This window comes from Stegodyphus dumicola, chromosome 9, assembly GCF_044657685.1.
Source record: "Stegodyphus dumicola isolate Sdum_Otavi_A_Nest chromosome 9, ASM4465768v1".
Taxonomy (NCBI): domain Eukaryota; kingdom Metazoa; phylum Arthropoda; class Arachnida; order Araneae; family Eresidae; genus Stegodyphus; species Stegodyphus dumicola.
In genome coordinates this window covers 55,375,029-55,396,734 of record NC_140776.1, presented here as the reverse complement: position 1 = coordinate 55,396,734, position 21,706 = coordinate 55,375,029, and the positions used below count along the sequence as shown (strand labels likewise).

General features: G+C 31.8%; 2 protein-coding genes across 5 annotated transcripts in view; one reads left to right on the top strand and one right to left on the bottom strand.

Moving 5' to 3' along the window:
- The window catches only part of VhaSFD (V-type proton ATPase subunit VhaSFD), a 63,389-nt gene that overhangs the window by 33,588 nt on the left and 8,095 nt on the right, over window positions 1-21,706 (bottom strand). The window contains exons 1-6 of one of the 3 annotated variants that reach the window (XR_004757721.2): window positions 13,831-14,154; window positions 13,217-13,298; window positions 8,468-8,660; window positions 8,244-8,363; window positions 3,318-3,422; window positions 2,752-2,849 (exon numbers count right to left, since the gene is read on the bottom strand). Coding sequence is in view for 1 of the 3 variants with exons in the window: in XM_035356192.2 (XP_035212083.1) it covers window positions 2,752-2,849; window positions 3,318-3,422; window positions 8,244-8,363; window positions 8,468-8,660; window positions 13,217-13,298; window positions 13,831-13,888 (656 nt within the window). In the remaining 2 variants the exon portion in view is untranslated. Of the gene's footprint in view, window positions 1-2,751; window positions 2,850-3,317; window positions 3,423-8,243; window positions 8,364-8,467; window positions 8,661-13,216; window positions 13,299-13,830; window positions 14,155-21,706 lie in introns of those variants that run through there. The other 2 variants (XM_035356192.2, XR_004757722.2) reach the window with 2 other exon arrangements.
- Window positions 14,469-21,706, top strand: part of LOC118186146 (RNA 2',3'-cyclic phosphatase ANGEL2-like) — an 80,872-nt gene continuing 73,634 nt past the window's right edge. Inside the window, exon 1 of one of the 2 annotated variants that reach the window (XM_035356188.2) lies at window positions 14,469-14,626. The gene's annotated coding sequence lies outside the window, so the exon portion shown is untranslated. The remainder of the gene's footprint in view (window positions 14,627-21,706) is intronic. The other variant, XM_035356189.2, reaches the window with a different exon arrangement.

The window sequence follows — 21,706 nt, the reverse complement described above, 5'->3', positions numbered from 1 at the left end:
AATATATATATATGTATATATATATATATATATATTTGTAAGAATATATATATATGTATATATATATATATATATATACTTATATAGTTTCAATGTCAACAAAGTCAAATACTGAACATGATACAATTCTTAACAGTAATCAGGTTAAACTCTTAAGGTTTCTTAAAGATAATACTTAAAAGAATTATCACACTACATAAATCTTTCCTTTTTTAAAAGGAAAGGTTAATAAAATAAACCTTTCCTTTTTTCCCCTCACCTGAATGAAGACATATGTCCAAAATGAAAGAAATGAAAGTTTTTGCTTAAGGAGAATATTTTCAGAAGCAGTACACAAATAAAATTCATATTAGAAATGTAAGACCCATTAAATTTCATTGCAAATTCTTACAAATTGCTACAAAGGTAGTTTCAAATTAGCTAATTTAGAAAACACTGACAAATTCCAATAAAAAAAAGATTGAACAAATTTTACTATATTAAGTTAATTAAAAAGAAAATTTCTTTGATCTTATAGTAAATAAATAAAATTTTAAATTCAGAAAACTGTTAAGTAGGTTTTATATCATTTATGTGGATATAAAATTTCATGCAGAAAATGTTTTCATATGCATATAAGTAAATCAGTAATTATATTTCAATTAAATGCAAAATATTTTTCTTGTTCTGAATATAACATCCTCATATGTAAGCTGTATTTGAAACATTTTATGCAAACTTTAATGGGAGACCACTAAAACAAACTTTTTATTGTTAGCAAATGTATTTCTGCAGAGGTGTATAATAGTTTTCTGCATAGAAGTTGAAAAAAAAATAAAAAAAAGGATTCTTTACGTAATACTATTCTGACAGCACAGAAAGTAAAAAAGAAAAGTCTCACAGAAAACACAGCATGCTGTGGATATGGTAGGATATGGAAGATGTGAGTTACTTTCAAATATTAGAAAAATGTTAAACCATTCATACTTACTTGAGTTATACTGTCTTCTTAAGTAACCTGAAACAAACTTTAACCAATCAACAGACCTAATGTAGTCTTTCAAGAGGATAAAAATAAATCCCATCCTATAAGACTGACTGAACTAAATAAGGGGAATTCTTACTCAAACGCTCAGAAATTCGGTAGTTACCCGATCTGACTATTGCCTAGTTCGTGGTATTTTCTTGTACGCAACAGCTTTCAACAGGGCTGCCACTCAAACAGGAGAATGAAATTACCTGACTTTTCCAGGTTTTCTAGGTGTGTTTTAAGAAAATTCCAGTCTATCCACGTAGTGCGCATTCGCTGTGCTGAGATGTAAATTAAATATGGTACCATTTGAAAACAGAAAAATTTGCCAATAACATATGATTATATATATATTGGCAAATTATATATTATATATAATCCCCTAAGCATTACTGTTATAACTATAATTGGAGTTGTTTTCTGAACTGACTGAGATTAGAATCTACCCAATCTGGATTTAAAAAATGTCCCTTTTTGCAGCTAAAGAAAGAAATCTATTTAATGATATTTTAAAATAAATTCAGGTATTTTATATTTATTTAACAACATGCATGAGCAAAAAATATGTGCGTTAAATTTCATGATAATATATCCTCATACTGCTTGAATTAATTTCAAGATTATGCCAGAGAAAATTGTCTGAAATTTGAATATATTTTTAATTAATAATAAATAAATTTAGAGGGAAGAAGCAACATCAAATGATACAAATAACATTAAAATAAAATTAATTAATTAAAAATTGAATTACAATAATCAACGGTCTTTTGGCGAATATAGTTATATTAAATGGTTAGCCTAGATGATCGATTACTATTTTTTTATTTTACTGCAAAATGTCAAATAAGGCATTTATTGAAAAAAAAAAAAAAAAGGTTCAAAAGATTTTGTGGTAAAATCCCAGTACTCAAGCCTTGGCATGATTTTGAAAACTGTCGCCAACACCAAAATGACCCGTTTACTACTCATCATAATAGCACCAAATCCTGTGTATACCGTTACTAGGATTATACCGATTTTATTTCATACGAGAATGGGAAGGTATTTTCTTTTGTTCAACATGCACTGCAGCCAAATCCCATGTGTACTGTTACTAGGATTAAACTCATTTTGTTTTATACGAGAACAGGAGGTATTTTCTTTCATTCATCATGTACAGCACATGTGAGTCTCTTGATTCTCAAGGTTACTGGAAACCAAAGTTACTGAAAACTTGCTTTGCTTTTCTAAAAGATAATCTAATTGGAGCTGTGAAAATTGGCTCTACGCCAGCTGCTTGAATGATTCTCATGCAAAACATAATTCGCCAAGAAAGTTATCGCTTCCAATGTTGGAACAAAACTCGCTTTTTTGCGGATTTTTTCCGCTTTTTTCCGTATGAAATTCCCCGACTTTTTTGGTCAATTTTTGAATTGCCTGACTTTTACCGGTTTCCCCAATTTTCCAGGTAGTATGGCAACCCTATTTCAAAGTAAAGAGGAGGTCAAAAATGCGATAAATAAGTATTTGGTGAGGAAAAAAAAAAATTCTTAAAAAGTTGCTTGAAAGATGGACAGAAATAATAACAAATTATGGATATTATATTAAAATTAAATTTTTGAAAAATAGTCCTTCCCCTTGATTTGAAGTTTTCTACCTTAATTATAAATTATTTTGCAATTAACCTGGTATTAAAGCAAAATATGTATTATTTTAAAATGTGAATTAACAACATTTCAGATGATTGCACATAAAATTTTTACTGTGATATGCCATCAACAGTGACAAATGCAAGTCGATATTCATCAATACGGAGCATCATTTGTAGACACCGTGCCACAGACTGGATGTACTCATTATTCTGTAAAAGACAAGAGAATTATATTCTAAAAAACTGAGTATTATTTGATTTTATATCATTTATTCAAAATTAAATATTCGTCTGGAAATCCAATATCTTCAAAATATGTTTTAATGTAAAATGTTTTTGAAATTAAATAAATAACATTGAATATTATCATTATACTTATTCAAATAGTATCCACAAATTTTAATGAACAGGATTTAATGCAAATATTTTAATTCCACTCTATATTATTATTACATTATTTGATAGATTATAATTACAGAACTAAATTCAGTGTATATAGAAAATAAAAAGTTTACTAATCTACATATAAGTAACATGACGGTACATTATTTGATAGATTATAATTACAGAACTAAATTCAGTATACAAGTAAAATAAAAAGTTTATTAATATGTTAAGCAAATATAATTCAAACTGAATGGTTTAATGTGGAGTAAAATTATAAGAGACATAGCTTACTGGTTGTCGAAGTTGATCTTTTAACCATGTTAAGTAGAAATTTAAATCAGAACCATCCATTAGCTCCTTACTCCAGCATGCTAATTTTGCAATAATTCTACTAGTCTAAAAAAATATGAGGAAAATAAACCAGATAATATGCATGTGAATTACACGAACAGAAAAAATGTCCCTATTTCACTCCAAAAATTATCAACACAATCCTTACATGTTATAATTTCTAATATTTAGTTTAAATCAATTTGCATATTTCAAAGGCTAGGATTATAGAAAACATGAAGGTAAATTATATAGATAACAGATTTAAAAATACAAAATTTTCCAGTTACACCAGTTAAATTTCATCAATTAAGTGTTAACTTATATATAGTTGCAGTGATATACATTTGACAGCTTAATGCTAAACAGCTAATGAATTTATCACAGTAGAGCATAGAAGGTTTATTTGCCCTAGGACAGATGATACCTACGTAAACATTCTTAGGAAAACTGGCGCATACTCAAATTAATACTGTGGGGGCACATAAAAAACTCTACACTGTCAAATTGTTCATTGGGAAACTAAACATAGAGCAAATTCCCAGTATTCTGTGATTTGATCACTACCAGGTTCATCACATAAATATGCCTTAAGAATATAGAACATTACAATATTGGATGGGTATAAAAGTAATTTTAAGATTGCAAAAACAGATAGCATTACGTTTATTTTGTACCTCCTCGATAGGAAAGCAGTTTGTGACTCTGACTGCTATACCGAAGGGTCCGGGTTCAAGTCTCTGAGAAGGCATGGATGTAATTTGTTTGCCTCTTCATATGAGGCAATGGTAGCTCACCAATTAGGCGTCGCCATAATAAAGAGACCATTGCTTATGGCTTTAGTAGTGGCCAACCAATGCCTCTAAACGGCTAAAACCAACCACTGAGGGGGGGGAATGTTTGTTTTGTTAGCTTTCTGTCAATTGTGTATATATATATATATATTTCCCCTTCGAGATTTGGCAGCTGGCACTTTTAGCTTGCTACAGAAACAAGAGCAAAAAATAAGCATTTTCGACATATTTAACTTTTTTTATTTTCATAAAGGCAAGAAGGTGGCTGAGGCTCACAGATATAAGCAAAGTTTATGGTGATTACTTAACAAAATGAATATGTCAGAACTAGTTTAAAAAATTTTGTTCCGGAGATTTTCCACTTAAAGAAAACCAACATTCTGGCTGATTTTCTGAAGTTGATGAATTATTAAAGCCATAACTGAATCGAACAGTCACATAACTGTGTGCAAGTTTGCAAAAAGATTAAATGTATCACACACAAGAATTGGAAATCAAATAAGATGTTTTGGACTCGTTAAGAAGCTCAATATTTGGATTCTGAACAAAATAAAAGTAATTCACTTAACGAATCAATATTTGTAATACACATTTCAAAAGTAATTTAATTGACCCTTTTTTAAATGAATTATCTATGGCTATAATAAAATGGATTATCTACAATAATAATTTATAGAAAAAGATCATGGTCCAAGTATGATGAACAAATCATATCAAAGCTAAATTGCATCCCAAAATAGTTATGTTGTCAATTTGATAAGATTACAAAGCTACTGTGTATTCTGAGCTGCTTCCAAGCAACCAAACAATCAACTTAAATGTTTACTGCCAACAATTTATTGGAACAAGCAATCAAACAGAAAAGGAATCGTGATCTACCACGACAACAAGAGGCCTCACACATCTTTAGCAACATGTATGAAATTCCTGGAGCTTGTTGGGAAGTGATGTTGCATCCTCCATATAGCCCCAACCTTGTACCATTGTATTATCATTTATTTCAAAGTTTACAGAACTTAAGTGCAAAAAATTTCAGTACTAATGATGACCTCAAATTGTATTGAGTTCTTTGCCGATAAATACCAGACGATCTATGACTGCAGAATCATAAAGTTACCAAAAAGATGGCAACTGGTTATTGAATAGACTGGAGACAGTTGACTGATTAAAGTTTACTTTTTGTATAGAAAAACTAAGCTTTATTTCATACTTAAAAACCGAAATTACTCTATAGTCAACCCAATATCTATCAAGAAACACAAAAACCTGAAATTTGTAATTAGCATAATATAATGAAAGATTTTAAGTCATTGATTATAAAATACTTTATCTTGATCTTCTTACTGCTTTGTTGAAAATTGACCATAAACAACCAAGCCATCAAAATTAAACAGTAAAACATTTTTTTCACTTTTGGGTTAAGAAAACTGTACCAATCAGCATGCCTGAGTCCCCCCTCCCCCATTTTAAGTAATGGTTAAAATTTAGTTAAAAGCATGGTAACTGCTCAGATAAAGTACATATTTTTCTTAATAAAATTTAATACAGCACTATAAATAGAAAATGTGATATTAACTTACTAAAGCAGAAAAGAAAATGAAGATTTTGAGAAGCTACTTGGAATTTTAAGGAAAAGATTCTTAAAAGACTTCAGAATTTAAAAGTTAATCTTGTCTATGAACAATACAATTTTAACAGTACAGTAGAAACTTGACTTTTCAGAAAGCTTGGAAAATGCTGAATCCTGGATACAGAAAAATTTCAGACAGTTGAGAGCATATAAAAAATGGAATTCATTTTCGAAAGCCAAACGAATTTGAAAAATTTCTGCTCAAAAATGATAAAAATAATCATCATATTTGTTATAAACTTGACTATTAAAAGCCTATATTTAAAGTTATATAAGATTTTGAGAAAAGAAACACATTCATCATAAAAGCTGATGTGTTTCGTAGTCATTAAACATGAAAGTGAAATATCTGATCTGAAGATGAAATTCCACTGAATGCAAAACTTGGTTGAGATGTCGTCAAACATTCTGGCAGAAATCAGAAACAGATCATTCTTTATTTGGTTACAAAATAAAGAGATACAAATTACAGATACAGCATATAAGAAAAATTAAAATCGCTTATAATATTTCATCTTACACTGTCATTTTTTATTCGTTTTCAAAGTTGCGTATCACAACTTTTTTTTTTATGCCTGGAAGCGGTAAAGTGAAAATACTTTCTGCCATCCTAAACATTTATTAGTTTTTCAAAATGCAAGGGAAAAATATAACTTATTTCCTTTTTTATAAAAATTAAAATGGCTAATAAAGAATTAATCATTAAACTAAAATTAACCTTTTATGATTATGTTGTGATGTCATATCTATCCATTACTAGTGCTAAATCACAGTGTTTAGTGACAATAAATCAATCAATCAAATTTTAGCAATCCCTTTCTGCTAACTGAATGCAACTAGGGTGATACCTGTGAACCAACTCTGTATTAGGCGGAAGCCCGGTTATGTCCTCTCTTTTGAGAGGATTAAAACAAAGACTATGCTATGCACCAGATGCCTCAAATCTTCTATGCAGACTTACTAAATTGAACTCTCTCTTTTCCCCGGAGATTCAACTGAGCCACCAGACGCTTACACACCATGGGTCTCAGATACCACATGGAGGAAGGCTCACTATAAACACTTTTATCCACCTGGCAATTTGACTCATCGTTGATAATGCCTCTAATAGTACTACATGCCTACCCGTCACCAAGAGACTTTACCTGGAAAACTCAGACTGGCTAAGCTACCAGAACCACCAGTTTGAGGACATACGTAATTCCCCTTGGTCTGACTATATAAATGATCTTTCCTTGGTATAATGACTTAAGCTATTTATCGACCTTCACGAAGTTCTCAGAAAAGGAATGATCACCTCGAAAGTTCGCACGGACAGAGTATTTCTTAGCGAATTCTAGGAAAGAGGAAGTGACCAACAGTCACAAAACAATCTCAGCTTATTTGTTCCTGTTATAGTTGTTCGAAAGGAGACATTGTTCAGTTTCCTTTCATCAGTCGGCCACGAGCAAATTTTTGTTTTGCTCTGCATAGAGCGATACTAATATCACGGTCACGAGATTTACAGCGAGGTAGCCAGGTTCACCGCTACCTTACGAAGAGCACCGTACTCGGACACAGCTCAGTCCGCCAACCACCGGCTGAGAGGCTCGATTTATTCAAGACAGCCTCATCTTGAGCATACCCTCGTCTTGAACTTTCCAAACCAGAACTTTCATCTAAACAGGAACTTATTCACCCTACTGTGAGAACAATATTTTATAAGCTTATTTATTTTAATTTTAATTTTTTTTTTTTTTTTTTTTTTTCCCATATAGCCTAGAAAGAACCCAATAAACCATCTACGCTAGCTCTTGTCTTTCGAATTCGTCACACTTGGGTTCTGGAACTGAAAAGCTCAAATTATTTTTTCCCCAGAGTGCTATTGTCATGATAAAATACCAAGCCAGTGTACACACCCCAGGGGGTAAGTGACAAGGTATATAAATCACAGTTTTAGTGACATATTAATAGTATTATGAACTCTATAATGGTGTTACAAATATTGCATTTACTAAATTTTTCAGACAAAAGAAAATTATTTTTTTATCTCTAAAATGTTTTAGCTACTTGAATTTTCCAGTTAGTTAAATGCTGAAAATGGCTTTAATGAATGGGCTTTTAATGAAAATTTTAAAATTGTCATGATCTTATTTTTTATTTTGATTTAAGTTATCAAGCGTCTACTTCTACTACATCTAGCAAACATTTCTATCAATTGAAACTAGAAATGTAGTCACAAGAGGATTTCTGTTAAAAATTCAAGAAGATAGATTCAACTGGCTAATAAAATTAAAACAATGGTCAACAGACTTAAATGCTTATATACAGATAATTCAATTGGGTCTTGAAATAGTAGTTATTTTAGGGTAAAGAAAATATAGTTTACAGGTTTTTAAAATCCAAGTTGAACAACTGGAGTACATTTATTTGAGTTTTAATATTTATATATAAATGTAGTAGAAAAAGATAAGAAAAATTCACCATGTTCATAATGAAACCATCACGTCGATTCAATAAACTAAGGAAGGGACTCCAATCTGAATCACTCTTCTTCCTTGAATGCTTTGTTGGCTTAAAAAGTTCTACTCTTGATTTATCCTCCTAAGAATTAAACAAAAAAAAAAAAAAAAAAAAAACTTAAATATCAGAGCCAAAAAACATAAAGCTACTCAAAAAGAAAAATGAATATAAATATATGTCATTACCTGCAGCATATCATCAATCATAATCAATATATATTGCAAGGTCTGATCTTTAGAAATGTGGCCAAGCAAACTCAGAAATGTTTTTGAACACTGATGAGCCTGTGTTTCTAAGATAGCATCTCTTGCCTTTTTATCTCTAGCTTTATCAAATGCAATTATGAAATTATAGTCTTCTTGGGTTATCATGTTACTCCTAAAGAGGAAAAAAAATTAAATCAATTAATAATCAAATTTTATCAAGAAATAACACATTTTGCATAAATTCTATACAGAATTATGCACAATACAACAAAATCCACAAAATGTTTTAATATATTCAGAAACTAGATGTACGGTTTTCTAGGAAGATTTAAAGAAATTTTAGCAAGTTTCATATGTTTTATAATGTATAGTTTTAGAGTTAATAAATTTGATACAGAAATGAAAATACTACATTATTTAACCAAAATGATATCAATACTACTACATTGAAGTATCTTCTTAAAAAACATTATGAAGATAATAAGGAATCACATAAAATATTTAATACTTATGCTATAATAATTAATTAAAAACTGCTAAAGTTTCATTTCTGACTTCCTTATGCAGAATTATGTAATATATTAGATTAAAATAAAACTTGAAATACAAATTTTTAAAATGCAATAATTAAACATCAAATTGTTGAACAATGCTGCATATATATCCATACCCGAGCAATATCTTAGTTAAACATTATGATCACTACAAACATTACAGAATACACAAATATCTTCAACAGCAAATTATGTTAACACAGTAAAATATAATACACTGCAAGATGACGCAATAAAACAATATGATGGCAATATGCAATTATTATTCACAGATCAAGGTTTTTTTCACTCATACATATGAGAGCCCTCTTACCTAAAGGAAAGGCCTTTTCAACCCTCCGAGTTTCATGGGTTTAGCCTTGAAATTTCAAAGTTCTTCAAAATATCATGAATAAATGGTACTTTCTTGACTATAATTAAAAAATAACTCTCTCACTTTGTACCTAGATTCCTTTTCTTCCAATACACATTCAACCCAAAATAGGATACATTTAAGGCAGGCAGAAATTGTCATGTGTAATGAACATGAATGCACCCTTGTATATAGCGATTTCCATCTGTAATGCTGAGATAGAGTTAAAAGAAACTGGCTCATATTCAATTATAGCCCACACAGCCAACTTTTTTAGACTATTCTGCCTGATGGTCACCTTCAAACTCTTACATAGTAATTATCTTGATCGTGACTGATGCAAGATTCATTGCTGAACACCAAAATACTCTACATACCACAAAGCTCTAGTGAGGTACCATTCTAAGCAATAACATTGATGGTGAACTCTTAAAAGCAGTGTTTACAACAAATCTGCTACAGCAGCTATCACAGCTCTGTCATATTAAAACTAGAGTATCTTAATTCCCTGCATACTTTACAAAATTTTGCAATTCACAAATCACAGCCAATAAACTTGATGCAATGTAATAAGAGTTCTGACATCTCCAAATTCTGGTTCTGTTAAGATGATGCATTTCATTTTGGAATCATTCTCTGCAAAAGCTATAACAGTTGCATCATCACATTGTATTATTATTCTGGTTCTGTTAAGATGATGCATTTCATTTTGGAATCATTCTCTGCAAAAGCTATAACAGTTGCATCATCACATTGTATTTCTCCCTATAGCAAAGTACAAGGACTAACTGGCAATATGAAAATATGCAAATGAAATCTCATGTAAACACTTTCTTCTCATGAAACTGCATATGAGAACATCCTAAAGACATTAAATTCCTTATTTAATTACTAAATAAATAGCAGTAGCAGAAACATACTTTTCTTACAGCTTAAACAATGGCCTATAGTATTGGCTGTCAGTTTCAATTATACTATGTTCATGTAAGTGTTAGAAGTGAAATGGCCTATGTTGCAATGAGAGATGTGGTTGCAAGAGGGTCTGGGAGATTATTTTTGGTGAATGTACTTGATAGAAGTAAGGAAATGGTGATGCAGTGGATTGAGCCTTGTATAACTACTTTTTTGGATGGCTGGAAATCTTACAAGGATTTAGGAAAAGAAGGTTTTTGAACATTTATTTGTGAACCATAGTATGAATTCTGTGGATAGCGAGTCTGGCTGTCAAATAAATACCATAGAGCATAAAAAAGCTACGTTCTGCTGTCCAAAGAAACATCAATTATGGTAAGCGCATTTTATTTTGTTTTTATTTTGTAGAATGTAATGTTCATTGATTTTTTACTATGAATTTCTGTTAGTATTGTTCTTTTTTGAATTATTTGTAATTTATTTTAGTTATTTTAGTTTATTTTGTTGATTTGTGCACAATGCCTAGATTGTGCAATTCGTAGATGTTTTTTTAAGTTTAAACAGAATGATGTGTACATGGTATTCTTTGAAATTTATTGTTGTTAATTTATTAACGCGAGGTGTGCGTAGTTCATAGATTCCTTTGCTGCCTATATTGTGCAATTCATAGATTTTTTTTTAAGTTAACACATATCGCTGTGTACATGGATTCTTGTCAAATATTTTTGGTTAGAAACTTTACCTTTTTGCTATCTATATTTTTGTTTTTGTTTCATATTTTCAGCTTAAATTGTGTGGCGAAAACCACATTTTTGGAGACATTTTAGGTTTAAACTTTGAAATGCAGACAAAAAATTTAGATAGTAATATTGCACCATGAATTATTTGTAATTTATTTTAGTTCATTTTATTGATTTGTTTGCAATGACTAGATTGTGCAATTCGTAGATGTTTTTTTAAGTTTAAACAGAATGCTGTGTATATGGTATTCCTGAAATTTATTGTTGTTATGTTAATTTCTGAAAGCGAGGTGTGCGTAGTTCATAGATTCCTTCGCTGCCTTATATTGTGCAATTCATAGATTTTTTTTTTTTTTTTTTTTTTTTTTTTTTAAGTTAAAACATATGGCCGTGTACATGGATTTTTGTTAAATATTTTTGGTTAGAAACTTTTGTTTTTGCTATCCACATTTTTTGTTTTTGTTTCGGATTTTTAGCTTAAATTGTGTGTTCAAAATGTGGTTTTTGGATGTGCAAAAACCCTGTTTTTGGAGACATTTCAGGCTTAAAGTTCGAAATGTAGACAAAAAATTTAGATAGTAATATGGCACATTGGAGTTTCTGGCCAAAAATTTTTGCCGACCTGAGGGCGCATATAAGATTAGTTTCCCAATTTAATACAGGAAAAGAATACCTGACATAAATCGATCATCACTTTTTCAGCTGTCGGTAAACTTCACAAAGGCCTCTTCAAAAAACTTCCACTGAATTTCTCTGTTCAGTTTGGGAACTATTTGCAATTTGTTCACATAAATATTATACTTGACATAACTACATAAAAAGATACTACAAGGTGTGAAGTCAAAAAACCCTGCAGGTAACTTCTGGTCACCACTATGAAGTCAGATCATATAATCAGGAAATTTTACATGCTTTGCTCCCTCATGGGATATGTCACTGGGAGCTCCTACTGAAACCACTATTTGCAGTATTCCTTTCGCTTAGAGCAGGCACAAAGATCATGCAAAATTTATGAATTATGCATCTTGTTTTTGTAATGAGTTTACACGCTTATAATGCATGCCTTAGTTGGTTAACTAATGAGCAATGCATTATAACCAAGAACCCCTTAGTAGTCTGTGGCATCTATAGACTACTAAACTCAGTGGCGCAACAGCCCTAGCGGGCCAAGGCCTGCAGTGCCCAATATCTACTTTCTTGACCATGGGCCTTGGGGTACATGAGCATATGCCCTAGAAAAGTGGTCGGTTTGTCGCAGGACCCCCGGTGTTTAGTCCCCAAGCGAACTTGGTACTCATTTTATTGGCCCATTCAAAGGTGAAAGGCTTAGTTGACCTTGTCCAGCCCAGGGATCGAACCCTGGACCTGTGGTGCTGCTGTGCAATGCACTAGCTACTGTACCACTGGGCTTCGTGGCATCTATAAACCTCTTTAACATTCTATGGCATTTAAACTCAAAAGCAACTAATGCTCAATAAATTACAGTGATTAAAAGTAACAAAATTGATTACAACAATGCTGACAATCTTCATACAAACAAAAAATAAAATGTTACACAATTTAAAACCTGTGCTATTTATGAAACATCCTACATAACAGACTAATAACCATTCAAAAAATTACAATTCAAAGATATTGAGTTCTGAATATGCCTGAAATGAAATTTCTAGTTAAAAGATTTTGCATATAGTATTTAAAAATGGCATAATTGTATATGCAAATAATACTGCATTCATTCCATTTTCAAATTACAAACAGTACCTCCTAACGTGTAAAAATAATTGGAGAAAGTGCAGAATCGCCCACTGCTTGGCACGTTTTTAAGAATTGCACATACTCGGTATCCATGTGCACATCGAAATATTTTCACTTAAAAAAACATCACAGTATTGCACAAAAATGACATTGTGCACTCCCTTGACTTTATCCATGTACACATAGACCTTTTTTTCACTTAAAAAGTAAAAGAAAATTGACAAAAATCCAATTCTTTTTACTCTTGTAAAAAGCGCCAAACAAATAAGTGGGCGATTCTACACTTTAGCGAAATAATTAATAACATACTCAGATTAAAACCAATTTTCTGCAATAGTCTAGGTTATTCAAACGAGAGCACAATGCATAAATAAGCAATGTATGATTTAAATAAACTAAACTATAAATCACTTACTGCCGATATGACATCCAGTTGACCACTTGCGATCTAATTTCATTTGCTCTCTGTTGTAATGTGCCAGTTGCATCCAGCACACCTAAAATACAACAGTTAAGATATACTAAAAATTTTCAATAAGTTTCCTAGGATTTAATCTAATTATATAAATATAGAAAAGTAAAATTTCGGAAACGATATGCCATTCAAAACAAATTCTATGCAGTATTTTAAAATTCTTAACCTTCTTATGCAAAAGAATGTATGAAAAATATTATACATGATAAAAAGATCTGAAGGTGAGTAAACCTAACTTCCATAGGGAGTTTTTATGTACAGTATTTGGATGTATAATTAACCTATTATACTGATCTTCAAATGGATGTACTGGATTTTAAACTGAGGTTCAAAGTCAGATTTTAATATTTCAATACCAATTTAAAATCGTATCCCCCTCCCTTCGAATGATAGTCTTTGAATATCATCTGAAATAAATTTATGCACCGCTCGATTTATGTTTACAAAAAAGAAAATGTAATGTTCAGATGAATAGGTTTAATAGAAAATTTCATAATTTTCGGTAAGTTCTCATTTGAAACAAATTTTTACAATATTTTTTATTTTATACAAACCTTCTTTTTCGATATCATCCGTAAGAGTAGACAGTTTTGTACTAGGTGATAGTGCCATATTCGTATTTTTTAAAAATGCCTCAACAACTGGAAGGTTTTATATGAAGTATTTACTCGCTTTAAAAAATGAAAGCACCAATACACAAAATTAATACAATCATCACATGACAATAACAAACAATGCTGCCTATTAACAGCGCTAAATTTTTGAGTTGGGTGAAGAATTTTTTATTCCCCAGCTGAGGAAAGTTTCATAAATATTAAAATGTGTAAGAAATAATTAAGCCATAATGAATCCTAATTTTCGTACTTTCAAAGAACAGTTCGTTATGGATGTTCTTATCTAAGGATTACATTACAAATGCTTATGTTAACAGCTACACCAATCGGAAGGTGATATATTATTTTAGAAATTTATGATAAATAATTTTTATAATTCTGGTGATATTTAATTAATCTTTAAAGAGCATAAATTTTCAATGAATATATGTGAACTAGCTAAAAGTAAATATCCTTACTAACATATCTAGTTAAGTGGGAAATTTTCGATTTTTCCTTAAATTGAAAGATTAGAATGATGGAAACGTGTTGAGGTAAACAAATTTAAATGCCGAGACAATTTCTGTCAAACCGGTATTTAATTTCGAAGTTTATAAGAAATATGATGGCAACAGCTGGAAACTACTGTAATGTTTATGTTTTGTTTTCATGAAACTCCTTAATTCTTATATTTTGATTGATATTATATACTCTTTAATTATAGGAGCTGTATCGAAGCTCGAATGTTTTAAAGGAAGTAAGTTGTAATTCATTAATTTATTTAGTGTATATATTAGTGCTTGATGGTTTTACGGCAGTTTTCGGATAACTGGCATTTGGGAAGTAACATCGTATTTCAATTCGTCGTATAGCCTAATATGGTGGGGGAAAACTGAGTAATTTCCTTTCTGTAAAATAACGATTGTATGAAACTTTTTTTAAACCTTTGTGTCGACTTCGGGAAGAAGTGGTTTGGTTACTATTCCTGCAGCTATAGAAACCTGAAGCTCTTTCAATCGCATATTTCCTTATAAAGATTATCGCCATCAGTTTTATGTGTTCGTACTTTAGGTGATTTGTCATTTCGTTGTCCTTTCGTATTCCAAATTTTTGTGGTCAATATTATTCACAACTTCTAATACCTGTTTTTTAACTTTTAAATTGATGCCTATAATCAAGACAATAATTTTCTGAAAGGAATTTTCTATTTAGCTTTAGAAAATTCGGTTGATCTTTACAATATGGTAACTGGTAGTTTGGCGACATTTTGGAGGCGATAAAGGTTACTACCTGGGACTTTGGTAATAATGTGAGCAGTACTCAGTTCCGATTACGCATTATTTTGTGTGAGGGAAATGAGAGATCATGGGATATGTCATGTGATATTAATGGACGAATTACGGTTCTTTAATCGGAAAAGGGGGGAAATCGGGAAAAAATCTGGAAATTTTGTATTTGGCTTTATTCTGTGTTGTGTGAAACAGTGTTCGTGAATATTTGGATCCCATGGCCGTAACTAAAGTGAATTCGAAATGGGTATTTATGTATGTATTAATTTAATGTGTGTGCTCATTTATATTTTAAGTAGTGTTTTTGAATTTAATTATATTTTAATTAAATGATAGTTATTTTGTTAATTTTATGTTTGTAGGAATTTGGTATACGTTTTAGTTGAAGTAAACGTGCATGGAAATAATTTAAATATCTGACACTAAGTATTTGTAATGGTTGCGGTATGAATTCGTTGGTGACGTGTATAATGTAATAGATGATTTAGAGGTAAAAGTTTTTGGATATTTTATTTATTTTATATGTGGAAATGTTCATTACTTTTTCGCGATCAGGTAATTTATATATGTTCTTTTTACCGGGTTTAAAGATTGAGAAAATTGTCATGTATTTTTGTGAAATTTTTCTAATTTATGAGAAAAAAGCAGTGTACATGGATATAGTGAAGAGTGTGCGCAATGCCATTTTTGTGCAATTCTGGGATGTTTTTTTAAGTAAAAATAAGTCGGCGTGTACATGGTTTATGTGTATGTGTTATTTTGAAAAACGCGTAAGGAGTATGGTATTGTGCATTTTTCCCAATTTTGCAGTGAATATTTGTCATGATTAAGCAGTTTTGTTAGATAAAATTTCTAGCATAAGTGTAATTCGGCTAGTAGATTGTTGGAAGAAGTGTTCAGTAGATAAAAAGAAAAGAAACATATCTTTACTTCGTGAAGACAAAATGGCGGCGGGAAAAAAAAATAGAGGGTTGCTGTAGGAGAGTTGGTCGCCAAATTTTCGCCAAAAAAACGCCAAGTTACCATAATGTAAAGATCAACCGGAAATGGTAGAGGTATTTGATGCATTAACAAGTTTGTAGTAATATTAAATTGTTTTGCTTAAAAATTTGTCTGCATACATCTTATCTTCAGTTTTTGTGTAACTTTCAATCATTGCTGCTTGCTGTATTTCAAATGAAAGTTTGAATTGTTTGGAAGAGTGATTTTAAGGCAGAAAATATATCTCTGTACATGAATAATTTTGTTCAGGTGTGTAAATCTATATTTAGTCAGCTGGAAAGATTAGGTCCCCAGATCATGCTGCGATCTTTGACTTCTCTTTTGCAGGTGCCAAAAAACATGGCAAGTGTATTTACTGATTTTCATACAAAAACTCTGTGGTTCTTGTTTAGAAGGATGCTCTTTAATTTGGCGACAGATACCAAGGATGATATCCATTTTCTGAAAAAAAGTGGCAGCCTTTTTTTTTTTTTTTTTTTTTTGTTCATGCCAATGTTTTTCTGAAGTTTAACATGATTGGAACTTTAGTGATCAATAATTACATGATTTGTAGTATGTGTATCATACACTACAAATCCCGTATTTTGAATTATTGGAATTTTAATTGTCGTTAATTGTGCTTTGGTTTTTGTTAGCTGGGTGGTTCTAATTAATTGTTGTCCTGTCACTTCCAAATCGTTGTCCTGTCACTTTATGTCTGTTAAATTTTTTTTTTTTCATAAAGACATAACTGATTGGTGCATAAATGAAGGTTTAATTATGGTGCTATTAATGTCAAGTTTGTAAGAAAGTTGTGGGTCTGGCGATCTTAAGGATCAAGTGGCTGGCTATGAGAGAGTTTGTTACGAGAAAGGTACTCATTGCAACACCATTGAGGGCATGTGGAGCCACATTAGGCATGAATTTTCTCATAGGAGTCTTAGGAAGTTGTGAGATGACCATTTGGTATTCCTATTTTGCAGAGTTTATGTGGCATCGCCAATATGGGAATCAGAAAGAGGATCAATTCCAAGACTATATTGATTTGCATTATGTATTTGCAGCTGTCATCCGACATTAATGATGAGATGCAACCACATATGAAGTATATAGTTTTTGTAACATACAATTTGGCATTGTTTTGGGTCACAGCCAACTTCGAAATATTAGTTTCGGGTGCCATTTTCAACTTTATAAAGATTGCCAGAAATGTCAGGGGCTACCTTATAGTAACTTTTACCAAAAGATTGTATATAAAGAAAAGGTGTAACAGCACCATATAGTAAAAAGCTTTTGTATTTTCTGTGCATGTATGTAAGTATAAATATGTGTATATATGTGTATGCACACAGACATACAAAAACAGAAAAGTACCAAAGTTTTAAGTGTAAAAAGAAGCTATAGGTACCTTATTGTAAACTTTTACCAAAAGATTGTATATAAAGAAAGGGTGTCGTAGAGACATTGGGTATTTTTGGAAGCAGGCAAGATAAAAAATTAGCAATGCCTTTCGCTGGAAATCGAACCGTGGACCTCTCAATTATGCGCTGAGTGTGCAGACCACTACACCACAAAGACTCGCTAAGAAGGCAGGAGAAATACCTTTAGTGTAACAGCACCATATAATAAAATGTTTTTGTATTTTCTGTGCATTTATGTAGGTATAAATATGTGTATATGTGTGTGCACACGCAGACGTACAAAAACAGAAAAGTACCAAAGTTTTAAGTGTAAAAGGGTGCTATAGGCACCTTATTGTAAACTTTTATGAAAAGATTGTATATAAAGAAAGGGTGTAACAGCACCATATAATAATACATTTTTGTATTTACTGTGTATGTATGTAAGTATAAATATGTGTATATATGTGTGTGTCCACACACAGGCATAGAAAAACAGAAAAGTACCAAAGTTTTAAATGTAAAAGGAAGGTACAAATTTAAAAGTAAGGGATGAAATTTTGATCATGCTGAGAAACCATATTCAAACCACTATATCGAAAAAAAAAACAATAAATGGTATTTATTCATTTATACTAAAAAGAATTTATGCAATGAGTCCTAATCATTTCTGTGCTTACATTAATTGTTTTGCTTTACTTTTAAATTTAAAGCTATATATTTAAAATACATTGTAGTTTGGAAATTGCTTTTTTGAATGCTTTTTGAAGTTCTAATGTTAGTATCCCCTTGAATGATACAGAATGTCTTATACCTGCATAAAACAATAATAACTGCTAGTTTTGGGGAAAATCTAATATTTTAAACCTTTGGAGCTGAAAAGATCTCTAGTTTTTACCAATATTTTAAATGCCAGAAAATTAATTGCATTCTACATATGTTCATTTCAGTGCAAGCATGAAATTTTAGGTCTTCACCTTTGATACTTGCTCATATATCTCATGAATATTTTAGAAACAAATTTTAAAATAATAAATTTATATATATAATCATATTAAAGATATTATTTCTTTCTTTTGGCAGAAGCCATATTTACACTCAAAGGAACACTGTATTTCAACTAAAGCAAAAACTATTTACTAATACCTTCAATGTTCACTTCAAAATCACGACTTCAAATAACTACAGAAAGAGACAGCATCTGTGAATCCCATTTCTGCGAATTCATTCAGGTCAGAAGTGCATTTTTATCCCAAATTACATCTCCCTTGTCTCGAAACCCTAAAGTAACATACTTGTTCACGGCTGCACTGAATATAGCTCACCTTCTTTGCAGAATTATTTACTCCTTTAAGGATTTTCCCCGCATACATATTATTTCCCTCATTGTTTGTCAATTCAGTATTAAGTTCTTTGAAAGCTTGGACAAAAATCTTCAAATTAATGACTTCGAAAGATAAGAAAGAGCATGGCACACTATCTTTCAGGTTTCTTCCTAAAAAAAGGGTGCATGTTATACAGCAAAAAAACCTTTTTTTTTTTTTTAATGTAGTTTGAAATTATGGGTGTGCATTGTACACCAATGCATGTTGTTGCACACAACAAATGCATCCAACTAGAGTGCATTATACTTTTATATCCTATAGCATTAAATGGAGGAAGAGCTAGTTTACGCTGATAGAATTTAGCAAATCGCAAAAATCATTATAGAATTGATAAAAAAAGATGTGCTAAGATAAAGTAAATAAGAACATGATTAAATATGTTATTAACAGATGATATCTACAGTGCATATTTACAATACCTAATCAGATATTCATTTCCAAGTCGCCACCTACAGAAATCACACATGTGATTTAATATGTAAGCAGTATTATTAATTTATTTTGTCTTCTCTGCTTAAATTACATATTTGTAACATACTTTCATAAAGAAATAGAAATTGTTTATAACAAAGCATACTTGATGAATCTTGGATGAACTTTCTTAAGCTAATTGCCTGATCTAAGATAATTGCGGTTGATCTTTAAATTATGGTAACTTGGCGATTTTTTGGCGAAAATTTGGCGACCAACTCTGCTACAGCAACCCTCTGTTTTTTTTTTCGCAACACTTTTTCCAACAGTCTACTAGCTGAATTACACTTATGCTAGAAATTTTATGGAACAAAATTGCTTAATCATGACAAATATTAACTGCAAAATTGGGAAAAAGTGCAGAATCGCAAAGTTCTTGCCGCGTTTTTCAAAATCGCACATACACAGTAACCATGTACATGTCGACTTATTTTTACTTAAAAAAACATCCCTGAATTGCACTGTAGGGTTTATATTTATTTTAACTAACATTTATTTTAAGTTTAAACTATCTTTCCTGTCAAGCCTTACTTTCCCCTGGAACTGCCAATGCCAGAATATGTAAATTTGAGTAGAACGCGCAAGGATTCAAATTATCAGCGGAAGTAGTATGATTTAAATAGAAGGAAACGAGTTCGGTGAGAGAGTTATTCTTACTTAGCGAGCGCGGAGGTAGAAATCGAGAATAGAAGAACCCCGCGTTGCGGCCTATGTGCTTGGCGGGAAGTAGTTGCAATTGTTCCAGTGAGCTTCAAGTCTGCTGAATTAGCAGCCGTATTGTAAAACGCGGTGAGTTAGTTATTTGAGAGAGCCTCGTAGTTAGAATATTGTCTTTAATTTCTTTTCAGGTTTTTATTTTTATTTGACTGCCTAGTGGGCACAGTCTGTAAGCGTCAAGAGGACGCCATTGTAATTTATTACGTTGAATAAAAAGGGACTTAAACCCTTTATAAGACTCTGTGGTTTATACAAGCTTTCACAGTCACCTCTTGGTTGCGTGCAAGTTAGAGGCGCGCAACGTTATATTGGCGCCCGAACACTTATCGAACTGAAATGGCCGAAAACTGGATGGAAGCCGCTGGACAACACCAAGAAATGACATCTCAGTTAGAAGGATTTGGATACCTGGTTCAGACTTTGAGAGCATCAATCAAGTCAAACGTCTATTTCGACGGAAAAAATTCGGTGTCCGTATTTTTAGAAGGTATAGAAAACCACTTTCAGCTCTACCCTGTGCCTGAAAGACAAAAAGTTGCCATCGCCACATCAGCAATAAGAGGACAGGCCGCGCTATGGTGGAAAAATATAGGCAAATTTCTTCTAGGTGAATTTGGAAGCCCGACGTATACTTTTGAAAATTTCAAAAAATCGTTAGTAAAGGCCTTCCTCATAGTGAAAGATCGCGCACGGCTGGAAGCCGAGCTATATAGTTTCTATCAACGAGATACAGCACAATTGACGGACTTTATTTTACGAAAAATCAAACTAACGGATATGTTGTATGGGAAAAAACCCGATGCGGAGATAATTGAAGTAATATTACCAAGATTGTTACCCGCTGTCCAAGACTACTTTGAAATTAGAAACCCAAGAACATTGCAGGAACTCTTCGAATTGGCGGTGAAATTTCAAAATCGCAGAATAGCGGAAAGAGCGAGAGGGGAAACATATTCTCAAAGTACCAGAAGGAAGGAGGAAACCAGAAATGGAAATCGCTCATATGGGGGAAAGAACTATCAAGCTAACGCATCGAAACTCGAAGGTCAAGGCCCAAAAAGAAAATTTCAAAATAAGCATCCGCGTACCCAGAAGACACAGATTGAAAGGAAAGCTTTAAACGACTAGAGGGGCCTGTGAAAGGGAGGGTCCAGACCCCGGAAGTTTTAAAAAAACCCTCAAATAGACATTTAAATACAGTCACCGTAAAAAACTCACAGCTACCAATTATACAAGTCCTGGTTGGCGATGTACCAGTAGAAGCCCTCATCGATACAGGAGCAGAAGGAAATTTCATGAGTGAAAAGTTCTTCAAAAAGAATTTTTATAGGATACGACTCTTTAAAACCAGAAATACGGAAATTATAGCGGCGCAAGGAAAAACATGTCACTGCATCGGGAAAGTATCATTAAACGTACAGGTAAAAGAGGAAAATCTCAAAGTATTAATTTTTGTGGTGAAACACCTGCAACACTCTCTTATTTTAGGTATGGACTTTTTAAGGGCCGCGAGGGCCAAATTAAATTTTCAAGATAGTTCCGTGGTGTTGGAGATGGACCAGAGGGTGGTGGAACCTGCGGAGACACCTGAATT